The sequence below is a fragment of the Scardinius erythrophthalmus genome, assembly GCF_964197995.2.
Source record: "Scardinius erythrophthalmus genome assembly, chromosome: 7".
Lineage (NCBI taxonomy): Eukaryota > Metazoa > Chordata > Actinopteri > Cypriniformes > Leuciscidae > Scardinius > Scardinius erythrophthalmus.
The window spans coordinates 4,181,864-4,207,559 of NC_138227.1; the positions used below are offsets into that span (position 1 = coordinate 4,181,864).

The following is a 25,696-nucleotide window of genomic DNA, read 5'->3' on the forward strand; positions in this document are numbered from 1 at the left end:
CGGCCATTCACTGCCATTATAAAGCTTGGAAGAGACAGGACATTTTTTAATATAACTCTGATTGTGTTCGTCTGAAAGAAGAAAGTCATATACACCTAGGATGACTTCAGGGTGAGTAAATCACAGGATGATTTTCATTTTTGGGTGAACTATCCCTTTAAAGACGCAATTGTATGACATGATTCTATGTCCCAAAGCTTGTCTACATTTTTCTACACACTTAAAAGTATCTACCTTTTCTTCACAAAAAGAGTACATCCTTTTGGGGCGTAGTATAAGTAGGCGAATTGAGGTGCTGCATGTCTTTGGTTCACTGCAGTTTTAAGGAGAAAATAATCAGCAATGGTGTTGACTTGTGAATTTACACACGGTTTGTCTTAAAGCATATTAAAAACACCACATAGACACATAAACAACATTAAAAGCTGGATTTTCACCACAAGGGGGCTTTAATATACAGTGCAGTTCTCAGTGCGGTCAACAGGAGACAGTAGAGCGCGAGGTGCCATAACCTATCAGCCGTAGAAGAAGAAACAGCAGCAGCGGTAGTGACTCGCATTCAGAGAAACAGCAGAAACAAAATCATGGAGGAAACCGCAAAAAAGGAGAAAAAGCAGGACGAAATCAAGGAGGAGAAGGACAAACAACCGGCGGGGAAAGAGAAAGAGAAGAAAGAGGAGCAGGAGCTGGTAAGAGAGAGAAAAACACCCGTGTTTGAATTCCGCCTGAGTCACTCTGCAGGCCAGACACACACACACACTCACACACCACAGTAATGCTTGTGTTTATCTGTGAGTTATCAATGAAAATCAATCACTTTCGGCACAAAACACTTTAAAACAACGCGTATGTGATTATAAGACTCTTATGTGTGCGTTATATGTATCATATCGTTGTATAAACATAGGGATGTATGGATAAAGTTCATAGAAATGCTTCCCTGAGGAGAACTTCCATGGTCTGATTTGTAAAAATAACTATATTTCATTGTTTACAGAGGTCTGATGTTGTTAATAATCACTTCTCTGATGTGTTTGTGTTGTTTGTGCAGTCAGAGGAGGACAAACAGCTTCAGGAGGAGTTGGAGATGCTCGTGGAAAGACTCGGTGTAAGTTCAGAGGGTTTTGTTGGAGTTATTCATTATTCCTGGTTGAACTGTCAATTTGAAGAAGCAACATTAATCTACTTAAAAAAACATCCTGAATTTTGCCTGCGATTTACTGTAATGTAAAAAAATGGGTTTCAATATATAGGAAGATATTCAGTTCTTAACATTTGTATACTTCTACAGCATTTCTAATCTCAATGTTAATTTCAACTTTTATTTATACATTATTAAAATCAAAATATGTATTTGTTAAAATTAGTTAATGCAGTGTGAACTAGCATGAACAAGCAATTAACAATTGTTTTACTAGTGATGTCAACCGATTAAAAAAAATAATTAATTGCACCTGACTTTAAAGTTTTTAATATATTGTCATATTGCAATACTTTCACATTGAGTCTTCAAAACAATGCAGAAATAACAAAGTATATTTTAAATATTTGTTTAATGGCATCTCTTCACTAATCACTATAGATGAAGGCCAGTATCACTGAAACCAATACTGGCGTCTCTATTAAATAGATTGTTTTCCTCAATTTTAGCCATTCAACATTACAGTATAATTGAAAGCTATCATTTTTAACATTTAATAAGCTTTCAAAAAAAAAAAGTTAACCCTTAAACAATCTTCACATAAAGCCATTGTTATAAATGTCTTATTTAGCTGTGCCTTTAATATATCAGTTTTTTTCCATTGGCCCTGCTGGGATGGCTCAGATTTTACCCTGCCCTGCTAAAAGACACAGAAACTTTACTGTTTTCATTGTTTTTCACCCATGTAACCTTGATAACAGTGCTTTATGATTTTCAAGTAGGTCTATAAGGTAAATAAACAGGAATTGAATAAAGTTATCAAACATTTTGCAGTCTTCACTACATAAATTATTAATTGATCATAGATTTATCCTTATTAAAGCTACAAACATTATTCAGTCAAGAGCAGTGAGTGTCTTTTGTTCTGTGATTATAATTAATGACAGACTTCAGCAGGTTTATTAGGCTGCTGTCACTTTAAGACCTGAAGCACATGACTTGTGTCTGACACCCATCCTATTTTCTCACAACTTTGTTCATTTAAGCCTTTATTTGACTAATTTAAGACTGTGCTTGCGAAGATACTCAACAAAATGGAAATTTTAACATAATTGTGTGTGTGTTTGTCTGTTGAAGTGCGAAAGGACTGTGTTTTGCGTCTTTTGTGTGTTTGTTCACAGAGAGCCTCTTGACAGACTCACGCCAGTACAGATTTGAGTTTTAATTTTTTGCATCTTATTGCACTTGAATGCTTTAATAGCATTTAAATGAGAGATGGCGTGATTATATACTGTAGTGCAACCAAAGGATGAAAAAAAAAATAGATGTTGCGTTGATTGCATTAAATATTTTTAACATGTTAAACTGGGAAAAAGTAATCGCATGGAATAACGCAGTCATTTTGACAGCCTTAATTTTTACTAAAATTAACAAAGATTAATAAATGCTTTAAAAAATATGGTTAATATAATGAGACTTTATTGTAAAGTGCTACTATAATTAGTTTTCACAATAATGGATTAAAGTGTAATGAATTTCTTTATTTCTGAAATGACTTTTTTCATTCCCATTCCCATTTTTTCCACAATACAATCAGATCCTCATGGATAAAATCACATCCTGAATGTTCTGTAAGTTAAATGTGTTGATTTGTTTTGTGTCTCGACGCTTGTTTTCTCTCTGTTGCGCAGGAGACGGACACGTCTCTGTATCGCCCTGCTCTGGAAGAACTGCGCCGTCAGATCCGCTCCTCCACGACCTCCATGACCTCGGTGCCCAAACCGCTCAAGTTCCTGCGACCCCATTACGCCAAACTCAAAGAGATCTACCAGAACATGGCGCCCGGAGAGAACAAGGTGTGTTTGCGGCATCAATTAAATGGCTCTGATGGTTTTATAAGAACATTCAGCCTATGTTTGTGTGTCAATCCTTCTCTGTTTGACAGCATTTCTGTGCCGACGTGGTGTCTGTCCTCGCCATGACCATGAGCACCGAGCGAGAGTGTCTGAAGTATCGTCTGCTGGGCTCACAGGAGGAGCTCGCCTCATGGGGACACGAATACGTCAGGTACGAGAACCAGCAGCACCAGTACAGCCTGACGACAGCCTAAAAAATTATTTTTGATAATTGAAGCTTAAAGGTGCAGTTCATGATTTCTGAGAAACGCTGTTGAAAGTGGATCAGACTGAGCACCAAAACACTTGTAGCCAATCAGCAGTAAGGGGCGTGTCCACTCATGATGGGGGAGGGGCTTGTTGCATAGTGTGTTTTTTATTTTGGGGGCGGAGCTATTAAGATTTGTTTGTTGGGTGTTTGTTTTGGTGATTTCAAACATCAATAGCATTTCTCAGAAATCATGTACTGTACCTTTTAAAGTAAAACTATTATGTAGGAATGAGTCGATGTATCAGCTTATAAAAGCTATTATTTCCAGTATTGGCCATTGGATTGTTTAAAAACAGTTGATGATCAGGGCTGATTATATCCTCTCAATCAAAAGAGGGCGGAAAAAATGTTTCAGACTGCAACTCATATTATGTACGAAGATTGTCTCTTGTTTTCTATTTCGGCCCTGTTTACATCAATATTAAGATGCGGTGTGGTTGATCGGATCACAAGTAGAGGAGGGAGACACATTCCCGTTCACACCTGGTGTTTTAATCCGTCTCTTTTGTCCACTTTCACACACTTCTGTCCTGATTTCTTCGAGGGGAGGGTCTATTTTTCAGATCTTTCGATCTAATGGACGAAATAAGCTCACGTAATTTACATATGAACACGACCGATCAATATTCATAGTAATTTCTCAAAGGCACGAGTCTGAACCAATGAAATGTGATTTTCAAACTAATACGCTTATTTAATCTAATAACGCTTATCTTACTCGCGCCGACTGACAGATCCAAAGCTTGCGCACAAAGATGCCTCAGACTGCGCGATATATATATATACACACACACAGAATTACAGCATTTCAAAATATCTGTCTTGGCGAATATTCACACAAACATTATCTGTTTTGTCTTATGTGAACGTTTGATTAATTGTTGTGGAAAAACATTGAATGTGTAACATTATATTAGATCCGTGCGCTACTGTAGGCCGGACTGTCCATTTCAATTAATGTTAATCAAACAATTGTGGTATCATGGGAAAAAAAAGTTTAATATATATTTTTCCTATAGATATTTGGTTGAGTTTGTGTGTGCCAAATTTGATGTTATTACCAGGGATTTTAAGGGATGGTTGCTAGGTAATCTTGTTTTGTAACCTTCTGAAAACTTTATCTCGATTTTTCTCAAAATTGCCTTTGCTGACTCTATCGACTTCAGTCAGGTGCAGCTCAGTCATTTTGTCTGATTCCAACAAATCATACATAATTTAGAAGGTTTTTTAATAAAGAATGTGAAAATAAAAAGTAAAATAAAATATTTTAAAATTTGCTTATTCTAACTTTTTTTTGTTCTTTTTTTTTTGTTGTTGCCAGAACGGGTCAAAAATAGTGAGGTTAAAGGAGGCTGTATTTGACCCTATGAACCTCCCGTAGTTCAAACTTTCTTTAATGCAGTCTGGGAACTTTCTAGCTCTTTCCGTGCTGAATCAGTGACGTGACCCTGTGTGTGTTTCCAGGCATCTTGCCGGAGAGGTCGCTAAGGAATGGCAGGAGATCGAGGAAGGTGATAAAGCTCAACAGGAATTACTTCTGAAGCTGGTCAAAGAGATCGTCCCGTATAACATGGCCCACAATGCCGAGCACGAGGCCTGTGACCTGCTGATGGAAATCGAGCGTCTCGACATGCTGGATACGTACATCGATGAAAACGCCTACGCTAAAGTCTGCCTTTACCTCACCAGGTGCGACACGATTACCCACAATGCATCTGATCATGCATCTTTTGAGTGTCTTCCTGTTTTGATCGTGTGTTTGTGTCTCCAGCTGTGTGAGTTACGTCCCTGAGCCGGAGAACTCGGCTCTGTTGAAATGCGCTCTCAACATCTTCCGCAAGTTTAACCGTTACCCAGAAGCCCTCAGACTCGCACTGATGCTTAATGACGTGGAGCTGGTGGAGAACATCTTCACTTCCTGCAAAGACATGTACGACAGACACGCACTTAACTTATCATTTACACACAGTCGGTCTACTGAAAACTGAATCTCGAGTTGCAAAGCACTGATAGTAACGTGTGTGTGTGTGTGTGTGTGTGTGTGTGTGTGTGTGTGTGTGTGTGTGTGTGTGTGTGTGTGTGTGTGTGTGTGTGTGCAGTGTCATTCAGAAGCAGATGTCGTTCATGTTGGGTCGGCACGGCATGTTCCTGGAGCTCAATGAAGATGTGGAGGATTATGAAGATCTGACGGAGATAATGTCCAACGTGCAGCTCAACAGCAACTTCCTGGCTCTCGCTAGAGAGGTGCTTAAACACACACACACACACACACACACACACACACACACACACACACACACACACACACACACATACATACATACACAAAAAAATATCCTGGTCACGAAATATCTGGGTTCTTTAGAGAAAATACACAGATTGAATCTTGGGATAAAGAAAATTAAGCCTATTTTTTAGGACCATTTGACCTCATTTTTATGAAAATTCACATCCCTAGTTTATCATTATTACAGTGCAACTGAAAAAATATGAAATATTTTTGTTGCAAAGTACAATTGTAATTATGCATCGTGGTCATTTAATTCATGCTGATATTAATAAGAATATCATTGTATCCAGAAAGGATTGTTTTATAACTGTATGACGATGGGAATATCTATCGTTCTTTCTATCTATCGTATTACAATGAGAAATTGCATTGAAATGCGTTTGATCATTAAAATGTCTCAAGACTTCACTTCAAAACTAAATTTATATTAATGAAAATGTTATAAATTATTATTAATATTAGGATAATTGAGGTGTAATGTGCCTTATTGTCTTAAAATGCCACTCTGATTATTTATTGAATTCAAAATATTATGTTTTTTTGTGTGATTTTGACCCAGACATGTTGTTGTGAGATTCACATTTAGATTTATAATATTTCTGTCAGTTGCATGTACATATTATTAGATGTTATATTCTGATCCTTTCCTCTGTAGCTCGACATCATGGAGCCCAAAGTGCCAGATGACATCTACAAAACCCACCTGGAGAACAACCGTAAGACCCGTCAGATCTCATTATCAGTGTGATGGTGTGTTGTGTTTTACTAGCGGTGTGTTTCTCTCAGGGTTCGGTGGCAGCGGCTCACAGGTGGACTCCGCTCGCATGAACCTCGCCTCCTCGTTCGTCAACGGTTTCGTTAACGCTGCGTTCGGACAGGACAAACTGCTCACGGAGGACGGAAACAAGTGGCTCTACAAGAACAAGGACCACGGTGAGAACAGCCACATCTCTGGGCTGCTAAACAGCATAAATCTGCTGTTATCATGATGATCTCTGTGTTAAATGTGTGTGTGTGTTTCAGGCATGCTCAGTGCTGCGGCCTCTCTGGGAATGATCCTGCTGTGGGACGTGGACGGTGGTCTGACACAGATCGATAAATATCTCTACTCATCCGAGGACTACATCAAGGTACAAATGCACACAGGAGCCATGTTTCCATTCATAGCATCCAGAAATTTCAAACGCACTTTTAATCACTCTTAAGCCCGGACACACCAAACCGATGCCAAAGAGCTAGCGCTGGTGAAAGCCGACTGTGTTGTCGCCTCGCGTCGGGGGAAAAGCTGCGCTTGAACACACCGAGAGAACTACAGCCGACTGTCAGCTAGCGTGCGCGTTCTGCACCTGCGTGTAAATGAGACAAATGTCTATTTCTGCAGATATATTCGTCTATATTCATCATTCAAAAAGGGAAACCGACGCTGCCGGCTGCAGATACACACACCATAAACAAAGCATTCTGTGCTTACCGTTTTGAAGATCAATCCTGCTAAACACTTTCTTTATTCCACTCCGCTCGTGTTAATATTGAAATATTCGCCAAGGAACCGTCGGGTAAGATGACGTAACGTTAGAACAGCGTCTGTCTGTACCGCTTTGACTTCTTTGCTTGCTGTTTTGCTATTATTCTCGTGCACTGACTCGTTCACTAAGCTGAACAGCCAATCAGAGTTCCCTCTCTCAACATGTCGAATCGGCCGAAAAAAAGCAGATGCCTGACCAATTTCTGCCGACGGTGCGGAACACACTGCAAAAACTGCACAAAAACTGCCCGTCGGCTTGGTGTGTCCCGGGCTTTAAACCTATATCTGATCAAGTGGTATTTAGGGGTGTGAACCGACACTGGTCTCACAGTTTGGTTCGATTACGATTATCATGTCATCGATTCAGTTCAATTCGATATCACGATGCACCGCATCCTCAATTAAAATTTTTTCTTCAAAAGCGATGTGCGCGCACGAACGTGTGTGTGTGTGTGCTCGCCTGTTCGGGAACTCGCAGTGACAGAAACCGTGACATTCCAGTTCCAGTGTCAAGGGAGTAAAGCTTGTTTATGCAATTAAGAAAAGGAAAATCTGTCAAATAAATTTTGTTTTAAAGAAATATTCATTTAAAAGCAGCGCTCATTAATCCGTGTATTGTTACCATTAAAGATGCGCGCATCAACCGTCGCCGAATCCGCTGTTGAAGGTGACGATCGTCCATTTATAATCACGCATAACAACACAGAATAATTGTAATTTGACCATCGGGTGCGGATACTTAAATCAGAGAGAGTTATTGGGGCGGGTGGATGATTTGTTTTTGGCTGCGGATTCATCCGCTTACTCTAAAGCAGTCAGACTCTGCAGGCGTTAACAGCTCGCGGTGGTTTATCAAGTTAGTGCTATTACCTCCTGCATATTCTATTTGTGTGTGACATGAGCGCACACAGCGCGTGTCTTCTGCAGGTGGTGCTTACCAGGTTGTTCATAAAAGCCGAAATGTTCCCAGATGTAGGCTTTTAAAGTAGTTGGAGCATTTTTGACGAATGACAAATGACTAGGGGCGGAACGGTACATGTATTCGTATCGAATCGAATCGGTACGGGCGTCACGGTTCGGTGCACGAATTGAAACGGAGAATACACGGTATAAAAATAAATAAAACTCGCGTGCAAATTAACTAATGTAATGCGGAACTACTGTTAGATACGCGGGTTCTTTAGGGACACCTAATCTGTAACCCTGCCTTAGCTCTGAACCCATAGATATGTCTGAACCGCTCTGAACCTGCGTTCACTTAACGTTGGCTTCGTCCCTCCTATTCGCTTTGGACTAGTGTCGAATTTGACGCTCTATTTTCAAGCTGTTTTAAAAGTAAAACATATATCTAACCCCATTTCAAAACAGTCTGTGGGTTTTAATTGCATTGATTTTAATCTCTTGTCCTCGGAGCACTAATCAGTTTATTTTTAAGTTACACATACATTGATTAAAAAAGAAAATCAAATGTGTTTTTAATGTTAGTATTATTTTATACAGAAATCAATTAGCCTATTTATAATTCAGATGAGAATAAAGTTAGAGTTAGGTGAAATTAAGGAAAACAAATATATTGATCTGAAATATAGCAAATTCATTTTAAATTCATTCAGGTACAATTACCAAACATATTGCAAGGTCTTTTTGTCTTTTTATTAATATTATTAATTAATAATAATTTATTAATAAACTGGTTCTATGCCCTTATTAATAAAACTTTTTTTTTAAATACAAGGCTTAAGAAATTTATAAAAATACCTTCTGCATTTTTGTTTTGCTTTTCCCTCCATTGTACCGAAATCGTACCGAACCGAACCGTGACTTCTGTGTACCGTTCCACCCCTACAAATGACGTCAGAAAAGTGTCAGTACATTATAATCGGTTATGGTCTATTACTGAACCGATACCGAATCGTCCTCGTCTGCATCGTAGAAACGATTAATTTCGACACCCCTATAGGTCATACAAGTTTGACTCATGCTTTTTTGTGTAAAGGTGAAGACCCAACTCTATGCATGTTTTGTAAGATTCCCCTCTCTGTTAAACATATGTTATTGGACTGTCCTGGGTTTAATACAAGTAGAATGCTCTTTTATGAAGTTATTTCACTTAAGGACTTATTTAGTAAGATTATGCCTGAAAAGATTTTTTATTTGTTAATTTAAAATAAATTGTATAATATGACTTTTCATGTTTGTTTGCTTGGTTTTTATTGTATTTATATGATATTTGTATTTTTGTCAATTAATTTTGGCCATGAAAATAGCCTTAGATCCTGACATGGCATTAAATAAAATAAACAATCAATCAATCCATTCAAAGTTGCGAATGTGCGAAATTGGACATTTATGCGCTGCTAGAGCCAGAAGCAAACAGCGCTACTGATTGGAGAGAAAAACCTGGGAAAATATTCTGAATGATTAATTTGACACATGTATTTCTTTCAGTCCGGGGCGCTGTTGGCGTGTGGTATCGTGAACTCTGGCGTCCGTAACGAGTGTGATCCCGCTCTGGCTCTGCTGTCCGACTACGTCTTACACAACAGCAACATCATGAGGATTGGAGCCATTTTTGGGTAATTCACAAATGACACAAACCATTTCTTAAGTTATTTTTTGTTTTAATGGTTTAATTAAATTTTAATGAACAATTAAATTCATAACTCTTAACAATCTTATAATTTATTATCCAGATACGCTGGATGGGTTTATTATAAGCGAGATGCTCGCGTTCGCTCTTAAACAGTGTTGTTAGTCTACTCAACTGCTTACTCGTGACACATAACAAGTAGCAACACAGCTAAAAGTGTTTCTAATATGTTGGAGCTTTAACTGAATGTATCTTCCTTTACCTGCTGAAACATGCCCTCGCAAGCACCGTAAGAGCTGTTGTGTTTGAGTTGATGTGTAAAAGGGGTGTTTGCAAAATATGCTTTATTTTTGTCATTCTAGTGCTGCAGAAACTACATACTTCCCCTTTAAGGTTTACTGATTATATTAGAACATGGATGAAATTTTTTTGTCCTAACCAGACGCGATGCGATAAGATTCTGGCGACAAATAGTTTGTCTGTCCACACTAGACAGCACTCGCTAGAAAATGGATAAGTAGCTACATAGTCAAATTCACAAATATTACACCATTTGAACATTATTAAAATACACAGGCTACTGAGTTACTAAAACAGTCTTTGTCAGAGAATACACTTGTTTGTTCACAGTTTGAACGTTCTTGTTTCCATTTATTTAATTTCAAGATCTGAGGTGAATTATCCATTGTTGCTTTTACAGCTACAAAGCTGGAGCACTAAATGATGTTCAGAGTCACATTACACGCTTTTAACATTAAATAAAGCACATAAACAGTGCCTGAGATTATCATCACCACACTTTGTGTCTGTTGTTCCAGCGCGCCGCCGCAGAAAAATAGAAACCATTTCTAAACTAGAATCGTCGAGTGTAGTTAGGACACGATGTTAGTTCTTAACGATGAATGTATGATTAATATTTGTGAAAGTACATTCTACTGTACAATAGTAATGCTGCTTTGTGTTTGTGTAGGTTGGGTCTGGCGTACGCCGGCTCTAACAGAGAAGATGTGCTCTCTCTGCTGCTTCCTGTCATGGGAGACTCCAAATCCAGCATGGAGGTGCGTGCGTGTGTGTGTGTGTGTGTGTGTGTGTGTGTGTGTGTGTGTGTGTGTGTGTGTGTGTGTGTGTGTGTGTGTGTGATGAATCATTGAAGGACTTATTTAGTAAGATTATGCCTGAGAAGGTTTTGGATTTTTTTTATCATATGTGACCCTGGATCACGTCACCAGTCACATGTCGCACGGGTATATCTGTGGCAATCGCCAACAATACATTATATGGGTCAAAATTATCCATTTTTCTTTTATGCCAAAAATTTCTTTTATGCCAAAAAGGATATTAAGTAAAGATCATGTTCCATGAAGATATTTAGTAAATTTCCTGCCGTAAATATATAAAACATGTATTTGTGTGAGTGAATGCTGCACAATCGCCAACATAAATGAACAACTTTAAAGGAGATTTTCTCAATGTTTCCATTTTTTTGCACCCTCAGATTCCAGATTGTATCTCGACCAAATATTGTCCCATCATAACAAACCACACATCAATGGAAAGATTATTTATTCAGCATTCAGATGATCATCTTCATCTCAATTTCAAAAAATTGACCCATGTGACTGGTTTTGTGGTCCAGGCTCACATATGTAAATTAAAAATATCATGTAATATGACTTGCTGTTTTTGTTTGTTTGGTTTTTATTGTATTTATATGATATTTGTATTTTTGTAATTTGATTTTTGCCATGAAAATAGCTTTGAATGCTGACATGGCACTAAATAAAACAATCTGAATCTGTGTGTGGACACGCAGGTGGCGGGAGTGACTGCGCTGGCATGTGGGATGATCGCTGTGGGCTCCTGTAACGGTGATGTCACGTCCACCGTCCTGCAGACCATCATGGAGAAGAGTGAGCAGGAGCTCAAGGACACGTACGCCCGCTGGCTGCCGCTCGGCCTCGGACTCAACCACCTGGGTAAGAACAGCACACGCTTGGCCGGAGACAATTAAACCTGCTGGGAATTACAAATTAAGGGCGTTTTCACAGTGAAAGTCCGAAACAAAGTTCATGTTTTGACGTTTCCGGCCGCCGGCATTTTGTCAGTCAAAAATAGTAGATTTTTGGGAGGAGAGTAAAGATGGAAAGCTCCTAAAGCTCAGTTCCACATAAATTCACGGATAATTTGTTGTTTTGTCGTTTGTGAAAATCAATATTGACCTTGTATTTGAAAAAGGATCCTCATATAAGAAGCAATACTAAAATTCAGAGTCAGTTCATTCGCATTCGGAGATCGACTATTTTTGACTGTCAAAATGCCGACGGACACATTTACAGTGAGTTGTTCAAAATCTTTCTTTTTAGTAAACTCTGTGAACACAAACACTGTTCTCAATGCTGGAGTTCATGTGTAGAGACTCTGGTGAGACTTGCAGCACAGTTTCATGTTGTGTCGAGCCGCATTAGTGTTTCAAAAATAGTGATTTTGATGCTATCATAGTCGTTCCCCATTCAAAAGGCAATTTGACCCCAAACGAAAATACGGTCAATCTTAAAAGTGGCCTTTACATCCTAATTATGCTTTTAAACGAAAGTTTGCCTCGGGTAGATTCACAAAAATACCCTAGGTTGCATTTTGGTGAGAGTTACGCTTTAAATCACAGCATGTGTGATTTGATAATCACTTAAACCATATTGTGTTTAATTTTGATTTATCATGCAGGCCTAATTCTCAGTGTAAACAGTTCTGAGTTCTGATTGGATTAAGAATGCACAATTACATGATTGTGTGTGTGTGTGTGTGTGTGTGTGTGTGTGTGTGTGTGTGTGTGTGTGCAGGTAAAGGTGAGGCGATCGAAACCACTCTAGCAGCTCTTCAAGTCGTTCCCGAACCCTTCCGTAGCTTCGCCAACACACTGGTGGACATCTGCGCATACGCAGGTGAGTCAAGTACTCCCTCACACAGGTTAAAGGTCACAAGCTTCCTATAAAACACGTGTGTGTGTGTGTCTAACCGCCCGTCTGTCTCTCAGGGTCCGGTAACGTTCTGAAGGTGCAGCAGTTGCTTCATATCTGCAGCGAGCATTACGACATCAAGGACAAAGATGATGATAAAGACAAGAAAGACAAAAAAGACAAAGATAAGAAGGAGACGGCAGATATGGGCTCCCATCAGGTCTGTGTGTTTTCTCGTTCTCATTGAGGTGTGTGTGTGTGTGTGTGTGTGTGTGTGTGTGTGTGTGTGTGTGTGTGTGTGTGTGTGTGTCAGTAAGGCTGATTCTGCTGTCTGCAGGGTGTGGCGGTGTTGGGTATCGCTCTCATCGCGATGGGTGAGGAGATCGGCTCAGAAATGGCCCTGCGCACGTTTGGTCACCTGGTGAGTTTTACATCGACATTTTTGGTGCTAAATAAAAAATAAATAAATGCAATTACTTTATTTAATAAATAAAGAAATTATAATAATTTATAACATATATTTATATAATACATGTATTTATAAATATACATATTGAATAATTTATACAATTATTATTGTACAATTTTGTATATTTATAATACTTTTTGTAATTTATATTAAATGTAATATTTGATATATAATTTATATAATACATTTTTGTAGAAATTATGAATACATACATTTAATGAATAACTGCATAAATTATAATAATTCATTTGTTATTTATGTAATACATGCATTTCATTATAAATATAAATATTTAATAATAATTTATATAACTAATATTGTATAATTTTGTATTTTAAATATTAAATGTGATTATTATAATATGTTTTACATTTATATTCAATTTATATTTGTTATTAAATTATATATGTATATAAATGATAAATAAATGCATTTAATAAATACATCTAGAATAATAATTCATTACTTTTTTATTTTATTTAAATACATTTAATTACCTACTTATTATATATGAATATAAATATCATATATAATACAATTTGGAAAATTCATATTAAATGTATTATGGAAAATTACAGTATATAATACATATATATATATATATATGTATATATATATATATATATATATATATATATATATATATATATATATATATATATATATATATATACGTATATATACATATATATATATATATATATATATATATATATATATATATATATATATATGAAGAGTTCAGATGCAAAAACCTCTAAATGCCATCTGAAATTTTCATCTAGAATGATCTTTTATCAAGCTTGTATATTCAATTAAAAAAAAAAATCACTTAAATGGCAATTAATAGGTCATTTTCATTGCCATTTAAGTGAAATTACTAAACTTAAATATACAGGCTTCATAAAAATGATCATTCTAGGAGGAAATTTCAGATGGCTTTTAGAGGTTTTTGCATCTGAACTCTTCATATATATATATATATTATAAGAAATTTTATAATTTATTAAATGTATTTATTCATTAAAAATATTAATATAAATATGTATTATATAATTTTATACTGAATGTAATATTTATTATAATAATTTTCTAAGTTTATTTTACATGTATTACATCATATTTATATAAATTACTAAAAAAATGTATTTTTAATAAACAAATGAGCATGAAATATGGACCTCTTTATGGTAGTGATTCCCCTAATGCTTTGTTCCCTGATGTGTGTGTGTGTGTGTTCAGCTGCGTTACGGGGAGCCCACGTTAAGGCGAGCGGTTCCTTTAGCACTCGCTCTGATCTCAGTCTCCAATCCCAGGTTAAACATCCTGGACACGCTCAGCAAGTTCTCACACGACGCCGACCCGGAAGTGTCCCACAACTCCATCTTTGCCATGGGAATGGTGGGAAGCGGTCAGTCAGTAATATTTGGTTTATAAAATTGAATAATAAGTGTATATAAATTATAAATGCATTTAATTAATGCTTGTGTTGATGCTCACACGGCCTCTAGAGGCGCTGAAACGCACTGATGACATCATGAAGTGCCTCGACCAATCAGAGGCTGCGGTTTTCATGGTTACTGTGTTGGTCTTTTTCTACAGGCACCAATAACGCACGTTTAGCAGCGATGCTCAGACAACTGGCGCAGTATCACGCCAAAGACCCCAACAACCTCTTCATGGTCCGACTCGCTCAGGTGAGCAGAACAATAGCTGAAAATATGGACCTGCTAATGTCTATAGGCGCTTTTCCACCATCGGGACAAACAGGTCTGGTGCTCTTCGGTCAAAAAATCTAAAATTTTACGTTTCGTTTCGTTTTTGTTTTTTTTTACTTCATTGGAACGGTACGAAACTTGGTAAAGGTTTTGGCACTTGCTGTGTGAACACACACAAAAATCATGGACATGATTCGAAAAGGTTAAATGGTCCTGTGAACAATAGTCACACTTGTGCTCCTCGCGGTCAAAAATGACGCATTGGAAACGAATGTGAGACGAATTTCCTCTAGTGGAAGCGTTTGGTACTGCAGCCGAACCACATCTCACTGAAAGCTCATTTACTGAGAGATCAACCTCAGATTTGGAGCACAGCTTGTTTAGATTTATGGCTTTGATTTTCTTGCAGTTTTAGAGTAAAACGTGATTTTGAAAATATTTGTGCATTTTTCATAACTATACACGTTCACTTTTTTTTTTTTTTTTTACTTTGTTCACTCCTGCAATAATCTGCCAAGTGTCGTCTTTAAAAAGAGATCAAATTGAAGTCTGTTGCTCGAAAGCATTCAAGATTTACAACAGTTTAAGTTGGAAATATAATTTCCAGGTCTATGCTCAAAAAGTGAATAAATGGAGTATAAATACAGCGTAAATATAATTTAGTATAAAAAAAATCCCCTAAAAATACAAAAGATTAAATAAAAAACATTATTAAACTAAGATATAGTACATTCATTTAATTGAAACATTTTTTTTTTTTGTTATTTTTGACCGACACGAGAGCACCGAGGGCTACCGTTAGCTGTAATTGTACCGTGTCAAACCAAGCTCCAGTGGAAATATAACGAGCCGTTCGGCATGACAGTGGAAAAGTGCCTTCTGATTATTAACACATTGTCATGTGACACATTTTTGGTTTGTATTACTAATTATATACAAGCTTTCCTCTTTAGTGCTAATGTGCGCTTCATCACAAAGAGTCATGCTTTTTATAACACATCATCTGCTGTTGTTTTGACTGTTAATGAGCTGTTAATGTGAGCTGTGATCCGGGCCAAAATTAACTCCAAATGCTAAAAACAATTCATTGACTTTAGTGAGAGAATGAAGCAGTGGCTTTTTAAGAGTTGTGTTAATGTAAAAAAATCCTAATCCTAGGCCAGTTTTTACTTTAGTCTTAAGAAATAAAAAGGAAGAAAAATATGCGAAATTGTTGGTGGGTAGAAAAACAAAACAAAGAAAAAATATATTTTGTTTAAAGAACTGAATGATTCAGTATTAAATCAGTATCAAGGCACATACTGTGATTTTATATAATATGTATGTATGTGTATGTATATATGTGTATGTGTGTAATTTTATTGTGTTTATTAATCATTTTTATTAAATTAATTTAAATTTTAAGTTTGTTTTATTTTTCTATTTAGCTTTAATTTTTTCAGTTTTAGTAATTTTGCTTTTTATTCCAGATCATTTCTACTTTTTAAGTTAATATTTATTTTATTTCAGCTTTTTTCAATGTACAAAAAATAAAAATGTTTGTTTTATCAGATCACTTCATAATATGAAAACATATTAATTAGAAAAATATAAAAACGTAAGTACAGTATTGAAACTGTTTCTGAGTTTTTCGTTCTTCTTGGTGAAATATGAGGCAGGTGTGTTTTCCGGGATGGTGATTTTCCAGTAACCGGTCATTGAAGTGTGTGTTGAAGCGGATCAGCTGCTGAAGTAAGTGTGTGTGTGTGTGTGTTTCAGGGTCTCACTCATCTGGGTAAAGGCACACTGACGCTCTGCCCGTATCACAGCGACCGGCAGCTCATGAGCCAGGTGGCCGTCGCTGGACTCCTCACGGTCCTCGTGTCATTCCTGGACGTCAAAAACAGTAAGAACGTCACTTTCAACATCCAGAACCACATCAGAACAAAACCTGTAATGTCTGTCTGATATGTACCTGTGATTTCTCGTCTCTCTCGCTGCAGTAATCTTGGGAAAGTCCCATTACGTTCTCTATGGGTTGGTGGCGGCGATGCAGCCTCGCATGTTGGTCACATTCGACGAGGAGCTCAGACCTCTGCCAGTGTCCGTCCGAGTGGGACAGGTGTGTGTGTGTGTGTGTGTGTGTGTGTGTGTGTGTGAGACATGTTGCATGATTTTGGACCAATGAGATTAAGCCACTGTTCAAAGTTTGGGGTTGGCAAGATTTGTTTATGAAAGAGTGTCTTCTGCTCACCAAGGCTGCATTTATTTGATCAAAAATACAGTAAAAACAGTGAAAATATTATTACAGTTTAAAATAACTGTTGTCTATGTGAATATATATATATATAGTAAAGTGTAATTTATTCCTGTGATCAAAGCTGAATTTTCAGCATCATTACTCCAGTCTTCAGTGTCACATGATCCTTCAGAAATCAGTATAATATGATGATTTGATGCTCAAGAAACATTTATGATTATTATCAATGTTCATATTTTTGTGGAAACTGCGATACATTTTTCATAATTCTTTGATGAATAGAAAGTTCTAAAAGAACAGCATTTATTTGAAGTAGAATCTTTTGTAACATTATAAATGTCTTTACTGTCACTTTTGATCAATTTAATGCACCTTTATTTTAATTTTTTTAAATAAATGCTTATTGCTAGTTAGGACAGCAACAAATCAGATTAACAATGGAAGATATATTTTTAATCACTTTACATTTTAAGTGGCGCCTGGTTGGCACACTGGGATAAATGTTTCTCCCTCTTACTGTCTCATTGTCTCAACTGTGGCTTTGTGTTTCCTGGAGTACAATGAGAAATTGTCCAAAATAGAGCAAGTCATTTTAACCATTTAAAGGGGTCATGAACTGCATTTGATTGTTTTATTGTTTTTGTTTTTATTCTTTAATTGACGGACAATAGACAGTAAAAAAACTGCCCCAGAATAAGCTACAAAGCTAAACTTCATCTGTTTGAAGTGTATTACCTGAGATGCACTTATGTTAGTATGATTTTTACATAAAAAATTGTCATAATTTAGAAATATAAGGCCATTTCCTAGCCGATCACAGATGTGTTGAGCACATGAATGCAGTGATCTCATCATCGTAACTCAATTTTTGCTCTCACAAATTCTTTCATCATAACTAACAGTGCAAACGCAACTTAAATAAGAGATTCATTGTGCAGTGAAGACAGCTTAATTGATTATAACGGGAGTCAGTGATAAACTCGTGCTGTTTGATTGACAGTTCCAGTGATTGTAGAGGGAGTGCTTTTAAACCACTTTCTATATTATAATTTAATCACAATTTAAATTACAGATTATTTTCTTCCTACTAAGAGAAACAATGTGAAGTTGACCGGCGATTCCATTACCCTTCAAATTGTGCGAATTGAAAATACGCCCAATGGAAACATGTCAATTTCGCAAAAACTCCCATTTATCGCAAAAAAGTTTTTCCGCTCGCATGAGGTGTTTTTCAGGCAATTCGAAAAAGAAATATTTCGCAAAACTGCAATGGAAACAGTTTTTGCGCATTTACAGTCACCTGACGTAGACGACGCGGTGTGTTTGGACAGAAGACAAGACTTTAGACAGATCGAGTGGATCTGACTGCAGTAGATGTGAAAGATATGAATAAAAATGATGTTATTTAAGCCAGCGCAAATACCTGTGTTTACATCCTGTTTTTCGGTTGAAGTCCAAAGTAGTCGATTGCCGAGTTTAGTTACCTATGATCACGCGCGTGAACTCGGCAATCGACTACTTTGGAGTTCAACCGAAAAACAGGATGTAAAAACAGGTATTTGCGCTGGCTTAAATAACATCATTTTTATACATATCTTTCACATCTACTGCAGTCAGATCCACTCGTGTTCACTCAGAAGGAATCACTCACATGACCTGTGCACTTGTAATGACACATCAAGGATGTTAAGAGCCTAAAAGCAGGTTTAGTACTTGCCCCATTGAAGTCAACAGGGTGCACATTTTAAAAATAGAATAACACGGTGTAGGCAACACCGATTTTTGTCTTGTTCTCTGTATTGACAGCACTCCAAATGTACAAAAAAATGACCTCAATGTTAAAATTGACCGGAGTTCTCCTTTAATTGAAAAGCCGTCATTTCGCAATAGTTTTTTGTCAACATTTAGAAAAAATCGCAAAATTTTTGCGCAGATCTGTAATGGAAACGCGCCTACTGTCAAGTCCATATCATACATGTGTGTTTGCAAAGCCTGTGCCGAAATTGCGACTGATTTACCAAAGAATCCACTGTGAAATGTGCCGAAAACAAGCAAATAATGCTCTACGGAGACATTCACATAGTTGAAAATAAATAGCATTAGGATCCTTTGAAAGGGAATGTTATTTTTATTCAAGTGATCCTGTATCTCTCATCTCACTAACGCACCAGTGGGCGGGGCTAAAGATGCGATGATGTAGACGTGGGCGTCCACTATGACGTCATAACGTAACAAAATTCCAAACGAATCGTTTTCTGATCTTGGTTTCAATAAAAGCTGTTTTTGGACTAAGTTTGAGTTACGAAACTCACAGGATGTTTTTATAGTACAATGACCTCTTGCATGTCAGAAAGCTCAAGGAGAATTTGATTTCTCAATTCATTACCCTTTTAAATGATATCAGTAGTGCAAAACTAAACGGTGAAAGATGTAATAATTCTTTCTGTGTGTCTCCAGGCGGTGGATGTGGTTGGTCAGGCCGGTAAACCCAAAGCCATCACGGGCTTCCAGACTCACACCACGCCGGTGCTCCTGGCTCACGGGGAGCGAGCCGAACTCGCCACAGAGGAGTTCCTCCCCGTCACGCCCATCCTGGAGGGCTTCGTCATCCTGCGCAAGAACCCCAACTACGACGCGTAGACACGCGGACTGACGCGCACACTAACCGGGACCTCTGATCGTATTTAAAGGCACCTCGTCCTCCCCTTCTGTCTCCATCTTTCCTTCCCATGGGAAAACTGACGATTCCTCACGCCCTCCTTCTCCTCGCCGCGTTTTCTCCTCATTTTGTAATTAGAGCAAGAAATGAGTGTGTTTATCATCCTGCTTTAAACATGTTTTGTTGTTTTTTGTTACTTGTTCTGTAAAAGGTTGAGATACAAAAATAAAAGAATTGTGGTCAAATGTTGCTGTCACTGGACATTTTTCAACTCAAAAAGCATTTTTCACGTTCTTATTCCAATCCTTACTGATATATACATAATTAATTGTTATTGTGAATATATAATAGTGCGGCATGTCAAAAATGTATTACGATTTGAAGCTTGTGACACATAAACGCGCACATCAACCCAATCACGTGTTTAGGGTTCATACAAACTACAATACATTCAGATTCACCAATTGGGATGGTTAGATACATGATGGGCTAATGTAGGAAAAAAAAACTTACGGTCATTAAATATATTCTGGAAATCCTGCTTTTTTGTCATTAAGAGAAATCATCTTGTTTCGGTTACAAATTTGACTGGTAAATCATAAAGAATTTTTTTTCCCGCCCTTTTGTATTTATTGCAATGCATATATTGTATGTTCAGGGATGACAGATTGATAAGCAGACATGGTATTTATGACTGGATGTAACTTTTGATACTTTGCGGTAAAATTAGCTCTCCTAATGACTTTGTCCTATCAGTGTGGATCTCATAATAAAAAAAACTGAAGACCACTGAACTACACCATAGCTAATTATGTATGAGCCAGTATCTGGCAATAGTGTGTTTGTTTCATACAGACCTGTTGAACATTTCAGCACAATCACACATCTACTAAAACAATATTTTCAGATGTCATTGCTAACCCATTTTTAATAATAAACCAATATAGCAGCATTTTCACACATTGCTACTAGTCAGAATGGTCATTTATTCGGTCACCAGGGGGCGCTGTACTAAAAGGCCACGCCTCTGTAAGCCTCGACCAATCAGCGTTCACGAATCCTACTATGGCAAATGCTCATAAATATTAATGAGGCCATGCTGACGTTGCAAAGTGAACTTTCTGCTGGAATCCTGCGGCGAAAGCCGAGGTCATGAATATTAACGAGCCAACTTATTTGTTTCGGTCCATTCACGACACCTAAAACTCTGTCACGTGGTCGGGATTCCCTATTGTCACCGATCCGGAAGTTCCCGAGTCGCCGGTTTCCGCCGGAAAAGGTTCCGTCCGGTCCAGACAGGTCTGTCTCTCTTTCTGGCTTTTTTTTCGGTTTGGTATCACTCAACTGATCCGATACAGAACCGGACCGGCACCGAAGATACACGATAAACTCCTGTCAGGTAAGAAACAGGCGCACGCGAGTCCTTACCGGCGTTGACGCGTGCGTGAGTGTGAGTGTGTGTGTGTGACACCAGTACTGTAAAATTCACTGAAAATACCATGATCATTTTTATTTAAATAATTTAAATCAAAACAATTTTATGTTTTTTAACATCAGTTTTAGTTGATATAATCACCCTGGTTCTCACTGTATTGTAATTGTGTGTACATGATATCAATCGCATGGTGGGTTTGTGTGATATTCACCATATTGATAATGTTTCCATCTGCAGTGAATGCTTTCTGCCAATTAATTTGCTTTAGTCATATGATCAGACATGTGCAGAGATTATAAGCAGAGGTATGTCATCAAAACAAGCTATTAGCTGCAGATCATCACCGGTGAACTGATTTTAAACATGATTTCAGTTTTGGTATTCATTTTATAGGTGTGTCTGCTCAAACACTCTTACATCTGCATAGCAACATACAAACAATCATTTAAAACAGCTTAGACACCACATTTAAATATGCAAACTGGCTTTTGATCAGACTAGCATCATGTTTCCTAAATGAAAAGTCAGGTGTCAATAGTCTGGTTTGATTTCTTATGGCATTAAACAATGTCACAACTCATCTCTGCTCCTGTTCTGGAACACAGATTAATATTTCACTAACCTACATTTACAGATTAGACTAACTGTCCTAATGTGAGGCCATGTTTGTTTGTCAGTAACCTAAACACTGCAGTAATTATGAAATATGTCATCATGAAATCCACGTCATGTCTGAAGTGTAAATATTTTAAACATTTGTTTTGTTTTTGGGATGTCTGACCCCAAAACATCAAAATAAACGATATATATATATATATTATTATTATTATTCCCTGTTTTTTCATCTGGCATTGATTTAATATTTTTTAATCATTATTATATATATTTTTTGTTCAGTTACAGACAAGTACAAGACAAATACAAGGCAAGGTAAATGCTGTTCAGAATTTATAAAACAAAGAATAATAACAACAACCACTAAAATATAAAATGATTATATTAAATAAATGTAATATAAATATAAAATGAAATATAAAATGGCACTGATTAATGATTCGTTAACATCGCCATGTCAAAGGTGTTTGAGCCACGCCCATAATTATTCATAATTACGCGAATTCACGTAATTATTCATGAGATTACGCAACGACGTTGGTCGCGTGTGTTAATGTATTAATATAAAGTGTTTAGTTGTGTCATTAGTGTATGGGCTAATTGAGCCCAATTGACCAGAATCTGTAATTAAAGTTGTTGTGGCAGTTAAGTGTTGAATCATCATGATACGCCGGTACTGGAGCGCCTGACTGCGCATGCGCGCGCGACCCACATGCTTTGTTCCGGCAGGCGCACGCGCACGCGTGAGCGAACATGGCGACGCGCTGCATGTCTCGCGTTACCGGACAGTGAATCACACCGAGAGAGAGAGAGAAAGAGAAACGGTAAAGAACCGTGGTCTGTTTGTGTGTCAAATGAGCGATTTTCTATGAATGCGCGCGCATGTGTATGTGTGTGTGTGTTCAGCTGATGTGTTTGTGCGTTACACGCGTAACTACGCAGTAAGTTACTCAATCTGGCCCTGAGAAGTGATCAATACGTCTGTGTGTGCTGACAGGTGTCTTGTGAACTGCTTGGATTTCATTAAAGCGTGTTATGACCATGTTTTAACATGTTCCCTGATAAAGCAGTGTGTTTTGGATCATGCCAGTTATTAATTGACATTCAATGAGATATGCGTCATGATTATGGTTATCCATGATACATTTGGGTTTTTGGTTGATGCTTTTTTAATATGAAAATGCTTTTGGACAGGCACTATGTTTTTTTTCTGAGAGTACCATGTAAATACCATGGTAAGACCATTACATTAAAGTACCATCACTTTACTATAGTACTGCCACAGTATTTACAGTAATACATTCATTTGACTTGCGAAACATGACTATGTTAATCATCGTATGGTATATATTAGAGGAACATGGTGTTTTCTTGTATTTTGGAAATGTAAAATAAAGGTAATGGTTGTGATGCAAGTACAGTGGCAGTACCATGGTAATGAAATTTACGCATCATTGGAATTAGAAGATACTTGTATGCTAGTACAATGGTATATATGCCAAGAAATATGGTACAAAGTGCATAAAGCCATGTTAGTTTTTGGTATTGTGTTGTGAGTTATATGGTTTGTAATTAAAGTACCATGGTGTTTAGTCTATTCAGTCACTAGAGTTTGTTAGTTTACTCCGTAGTAGTTACTAGATAACTACTGTTAATTGCTGCAATCTGTTTAATTAATTTGAATGTTTTATTTAAAGATATCGGTTTGAATGAATGAATGATTTCAGGGCTCGACATTAATGCTTGGCAGAGACAAGTGGATCTTTTGAAGAGGCAAGTGAAAGAGATGTTTACTTGCCCAACCGGACAATTAACGTCAATAACAAAAAAATAAATAAAGCTGCAAGCAGCATTTATCAGGCCTTTAAGCATATTAGCATCAAAAGACTTTAAGTTTTATTTAGCCACCTAAATCACAGAAGGAAAAGTCCATTTGCAGCCAATTAAGGCAATTTACTAGCCTGGGAAAACCCAGACAACTTCCGCGAATTTAGATTTGCTCTGCAAGTAAGTCTGGCAAAAAGCTCATTCAAGCCCATTTCTAATCCGTCGAAATCGCGGCACCAATCAGAAACGTTGGGGCGGGCTTTACATGATGACGATCGCTCTGATTGGTTTTAGGTCTATCCGTCCAGAGGCATTTGAGCGACGTCCGTTCAACTTTTAAATGCATTATTATATTCAAATTGCAAACACAAATGAGGACAGTCTCCATGAAAGACCCACTGGCAGATGAACGTGCTACTGCATTTCTCTCCGAAACGGTAGGAAATTAAATCAGATTTAATAGAGGATTTTAACTGTGACGAGATGATTGACAGGGCAGTTTACGTGACGGGATGCACGCGACAGATCCGTCCGATAAAGATGACGAAGTAGTATGTCCCAAAGCTTGCCTACTTTTTTGCTACACATTCAAAAGTAAATACATTTTCTTCACAAAAAGAGTACATACTTTTATGGCATAGTGTAACTTAGGCGAATTGGGACGCAGCATGTGGCTTTACACGATGACGATCGCTCTGGTTTTAGGTCTATCCAATTGCGCCCAGAGGCATTTGAGCGACGTCCGTTGGTGACGCCCCTTTGGAAATGAGTTATTAATGAAGCTTTGCCAGACCATAACTCAGTTACTACTGAGAAATGGTCTGGTTTTAACTAGGCTAGCAATTTACCATAGGAAACATACATGGTTTTTAAAGCTTTTTAACAGTTATAGCGCCACCTATGGTCTGTTATATTTAGTGTAAGTGGTCATCGATAGTGGATATTAATGTATAATGTACTGATACGCAGACTCTCGAGGAGAAATCGAAAACAAATGAGCGCAACACACAAATAAACTCAGTTAACAACATGCATAACATATGATATAGTTACGCAACATCACACGACCAAGAGTGCTGTTCTCCTGAATACCGTCACAGTTGAAAACGTGACGCTGATTTCATGAATCTTCAATAAACAAGTAGTTAATATTAAGTCAGTTATATTTTAGACTCAATATTGACTGTTTCAGCTGCGAAAATCGTTCCAAATAAGCGAGTCGAAGATTCAATTAAACATCCAAAAACAACAGCCTCATTCTTGAATGAATCGGTCATTTGATCAAATTGACTCACTCAGTGACTCACCCAATGACTCACTCATTAAGACTTACTGTTGGTTTAGTTTCATGTTTAATGTTTTATCTTCAATATTTCTTATTTGTATATTCAAAAAAAATTTTAAACCCAACATTATTTTATGCAATTGAAAATTTTCAGTGTGGCTGATTTAATTTGATTGGTAAAACCCCTTTAGTGATATATTAATCTAATTAAAAAAAATGTTTGATCAAATTTAAGAATTTGAAATCAAAGATGAAGCATTTATTTAATATGATTAGGAAAAAAAGTAATTCAAATAAAAAAAAAAATCAAATAAAAAATACCAAAAAAAAACTTTTTATTACTTTATTACTCAGACAAGTGAATGACCGCTTTACTTGACAAGGTTTAATGTCCTGGATCCAATGACTCGTGTCTTTACTGGATGAATCAGCGTTTTTGAACGAGTCTTTGTACTGTATAGTAAGCATTTCTCACTCAATCATTTGTGTTTCTAATTAGTTTAAATATGAGTTTATTACATTTAAATTATATTTTAATGAAGTCACGTGTGTTTGGAATACGTCACTGAGACCGATACCAGGCCATGTGTGCTCTTATTATCTCGAGTGTGTAGTTTCTCCTTTAAGAATGAGCTTGTCTTCTGATTTATGTGACGTGATGTTGGATTTCTCTGGAACTGGCCCTGCGTCAAAGGTCAAAGTTCATGGTGAAAGAGCCGTGGATCTTCACAGTGGCGGATGGAGTGTGTGAAGCGTTAGTCTCTCGTGCATGACTGTCACATC

At 37.2% G+C, this 25,696-nt stretch overlaps 2 protein-coding genes across 6 annotated transcripts in view; both read left to right on the forward strand.

Moving 5' to 3' along the window:
• The first annotated feature begins 473 nt into the window (after positions 1 to 473).
• psmd2 (proteasome 26S subunit ubiquitin receptor, non-ATPase 2) lies at positions 474 to 19,996 on the forward strand. Its single transcript, XM_081370539.1, has 21 exons — positions 474 to 689; positions 1,052 to 1,108; positions 2,833 to 2,997; positions 3,087 to 3,208; positions 4,772 to 4,996; positions 5,079 to 5,237; positions 5,407 to 5,551; positions 6,253 to 6,313; positions 6,384 to 6,530; positions 6,621 to 6,727; positions 9,571 to 9,698; positions 10,683 to 10,770; positions 11,526 to 11,688; positions 12,550 to 12,651; positions 12,744 to 12,886; positions 13,004 to 13,087; positions 14,378 to 14,546; positions 14,738 to 14,832; positions 16,612 to 16,738; positions 16,836 to 16,954; positions 19,550 to 19,996. The coding sequence occupies exons 1-21, from the start codon at positions 585 to 587 to the stop codon at positions 19,730 to 19,732; spliced, it is 2,694 nt and encodes an 897-aa protein (XP_081226665.1). The 5' UTR covers positions 474 to 584; the 3' UTR covers positions 19,733 to 19,996.
• A 1,017-nt stretch (positions 19,997 to 21,013) lies between these two features.
• The window catches only part of eif4g1b (eukaryotic translation initiation factor 4 gamma, 1b), a 66,292-nt gene continuing 61,609 nt past the window's right edge, over positions 21,014 to 25,696 (forward strand). For 3 of the 5 annotated variants that reach the window (XM_081370098.1, XM_081370100.1, XM_081370101.1), the window contains exon 1: positions 22,530 to 22,625. The gene's annotated coding sequence lies outside the window, so the exon portion shown is untranslated. Of the gene's footprint in view, positions 21,151 to 22,529; positions 22,626 to 25,696 lie in introns of those variants that run through there. The other 2 variants (XM_081370102.1, XM_081370099.1) reach the window with 2 other exon arrangements.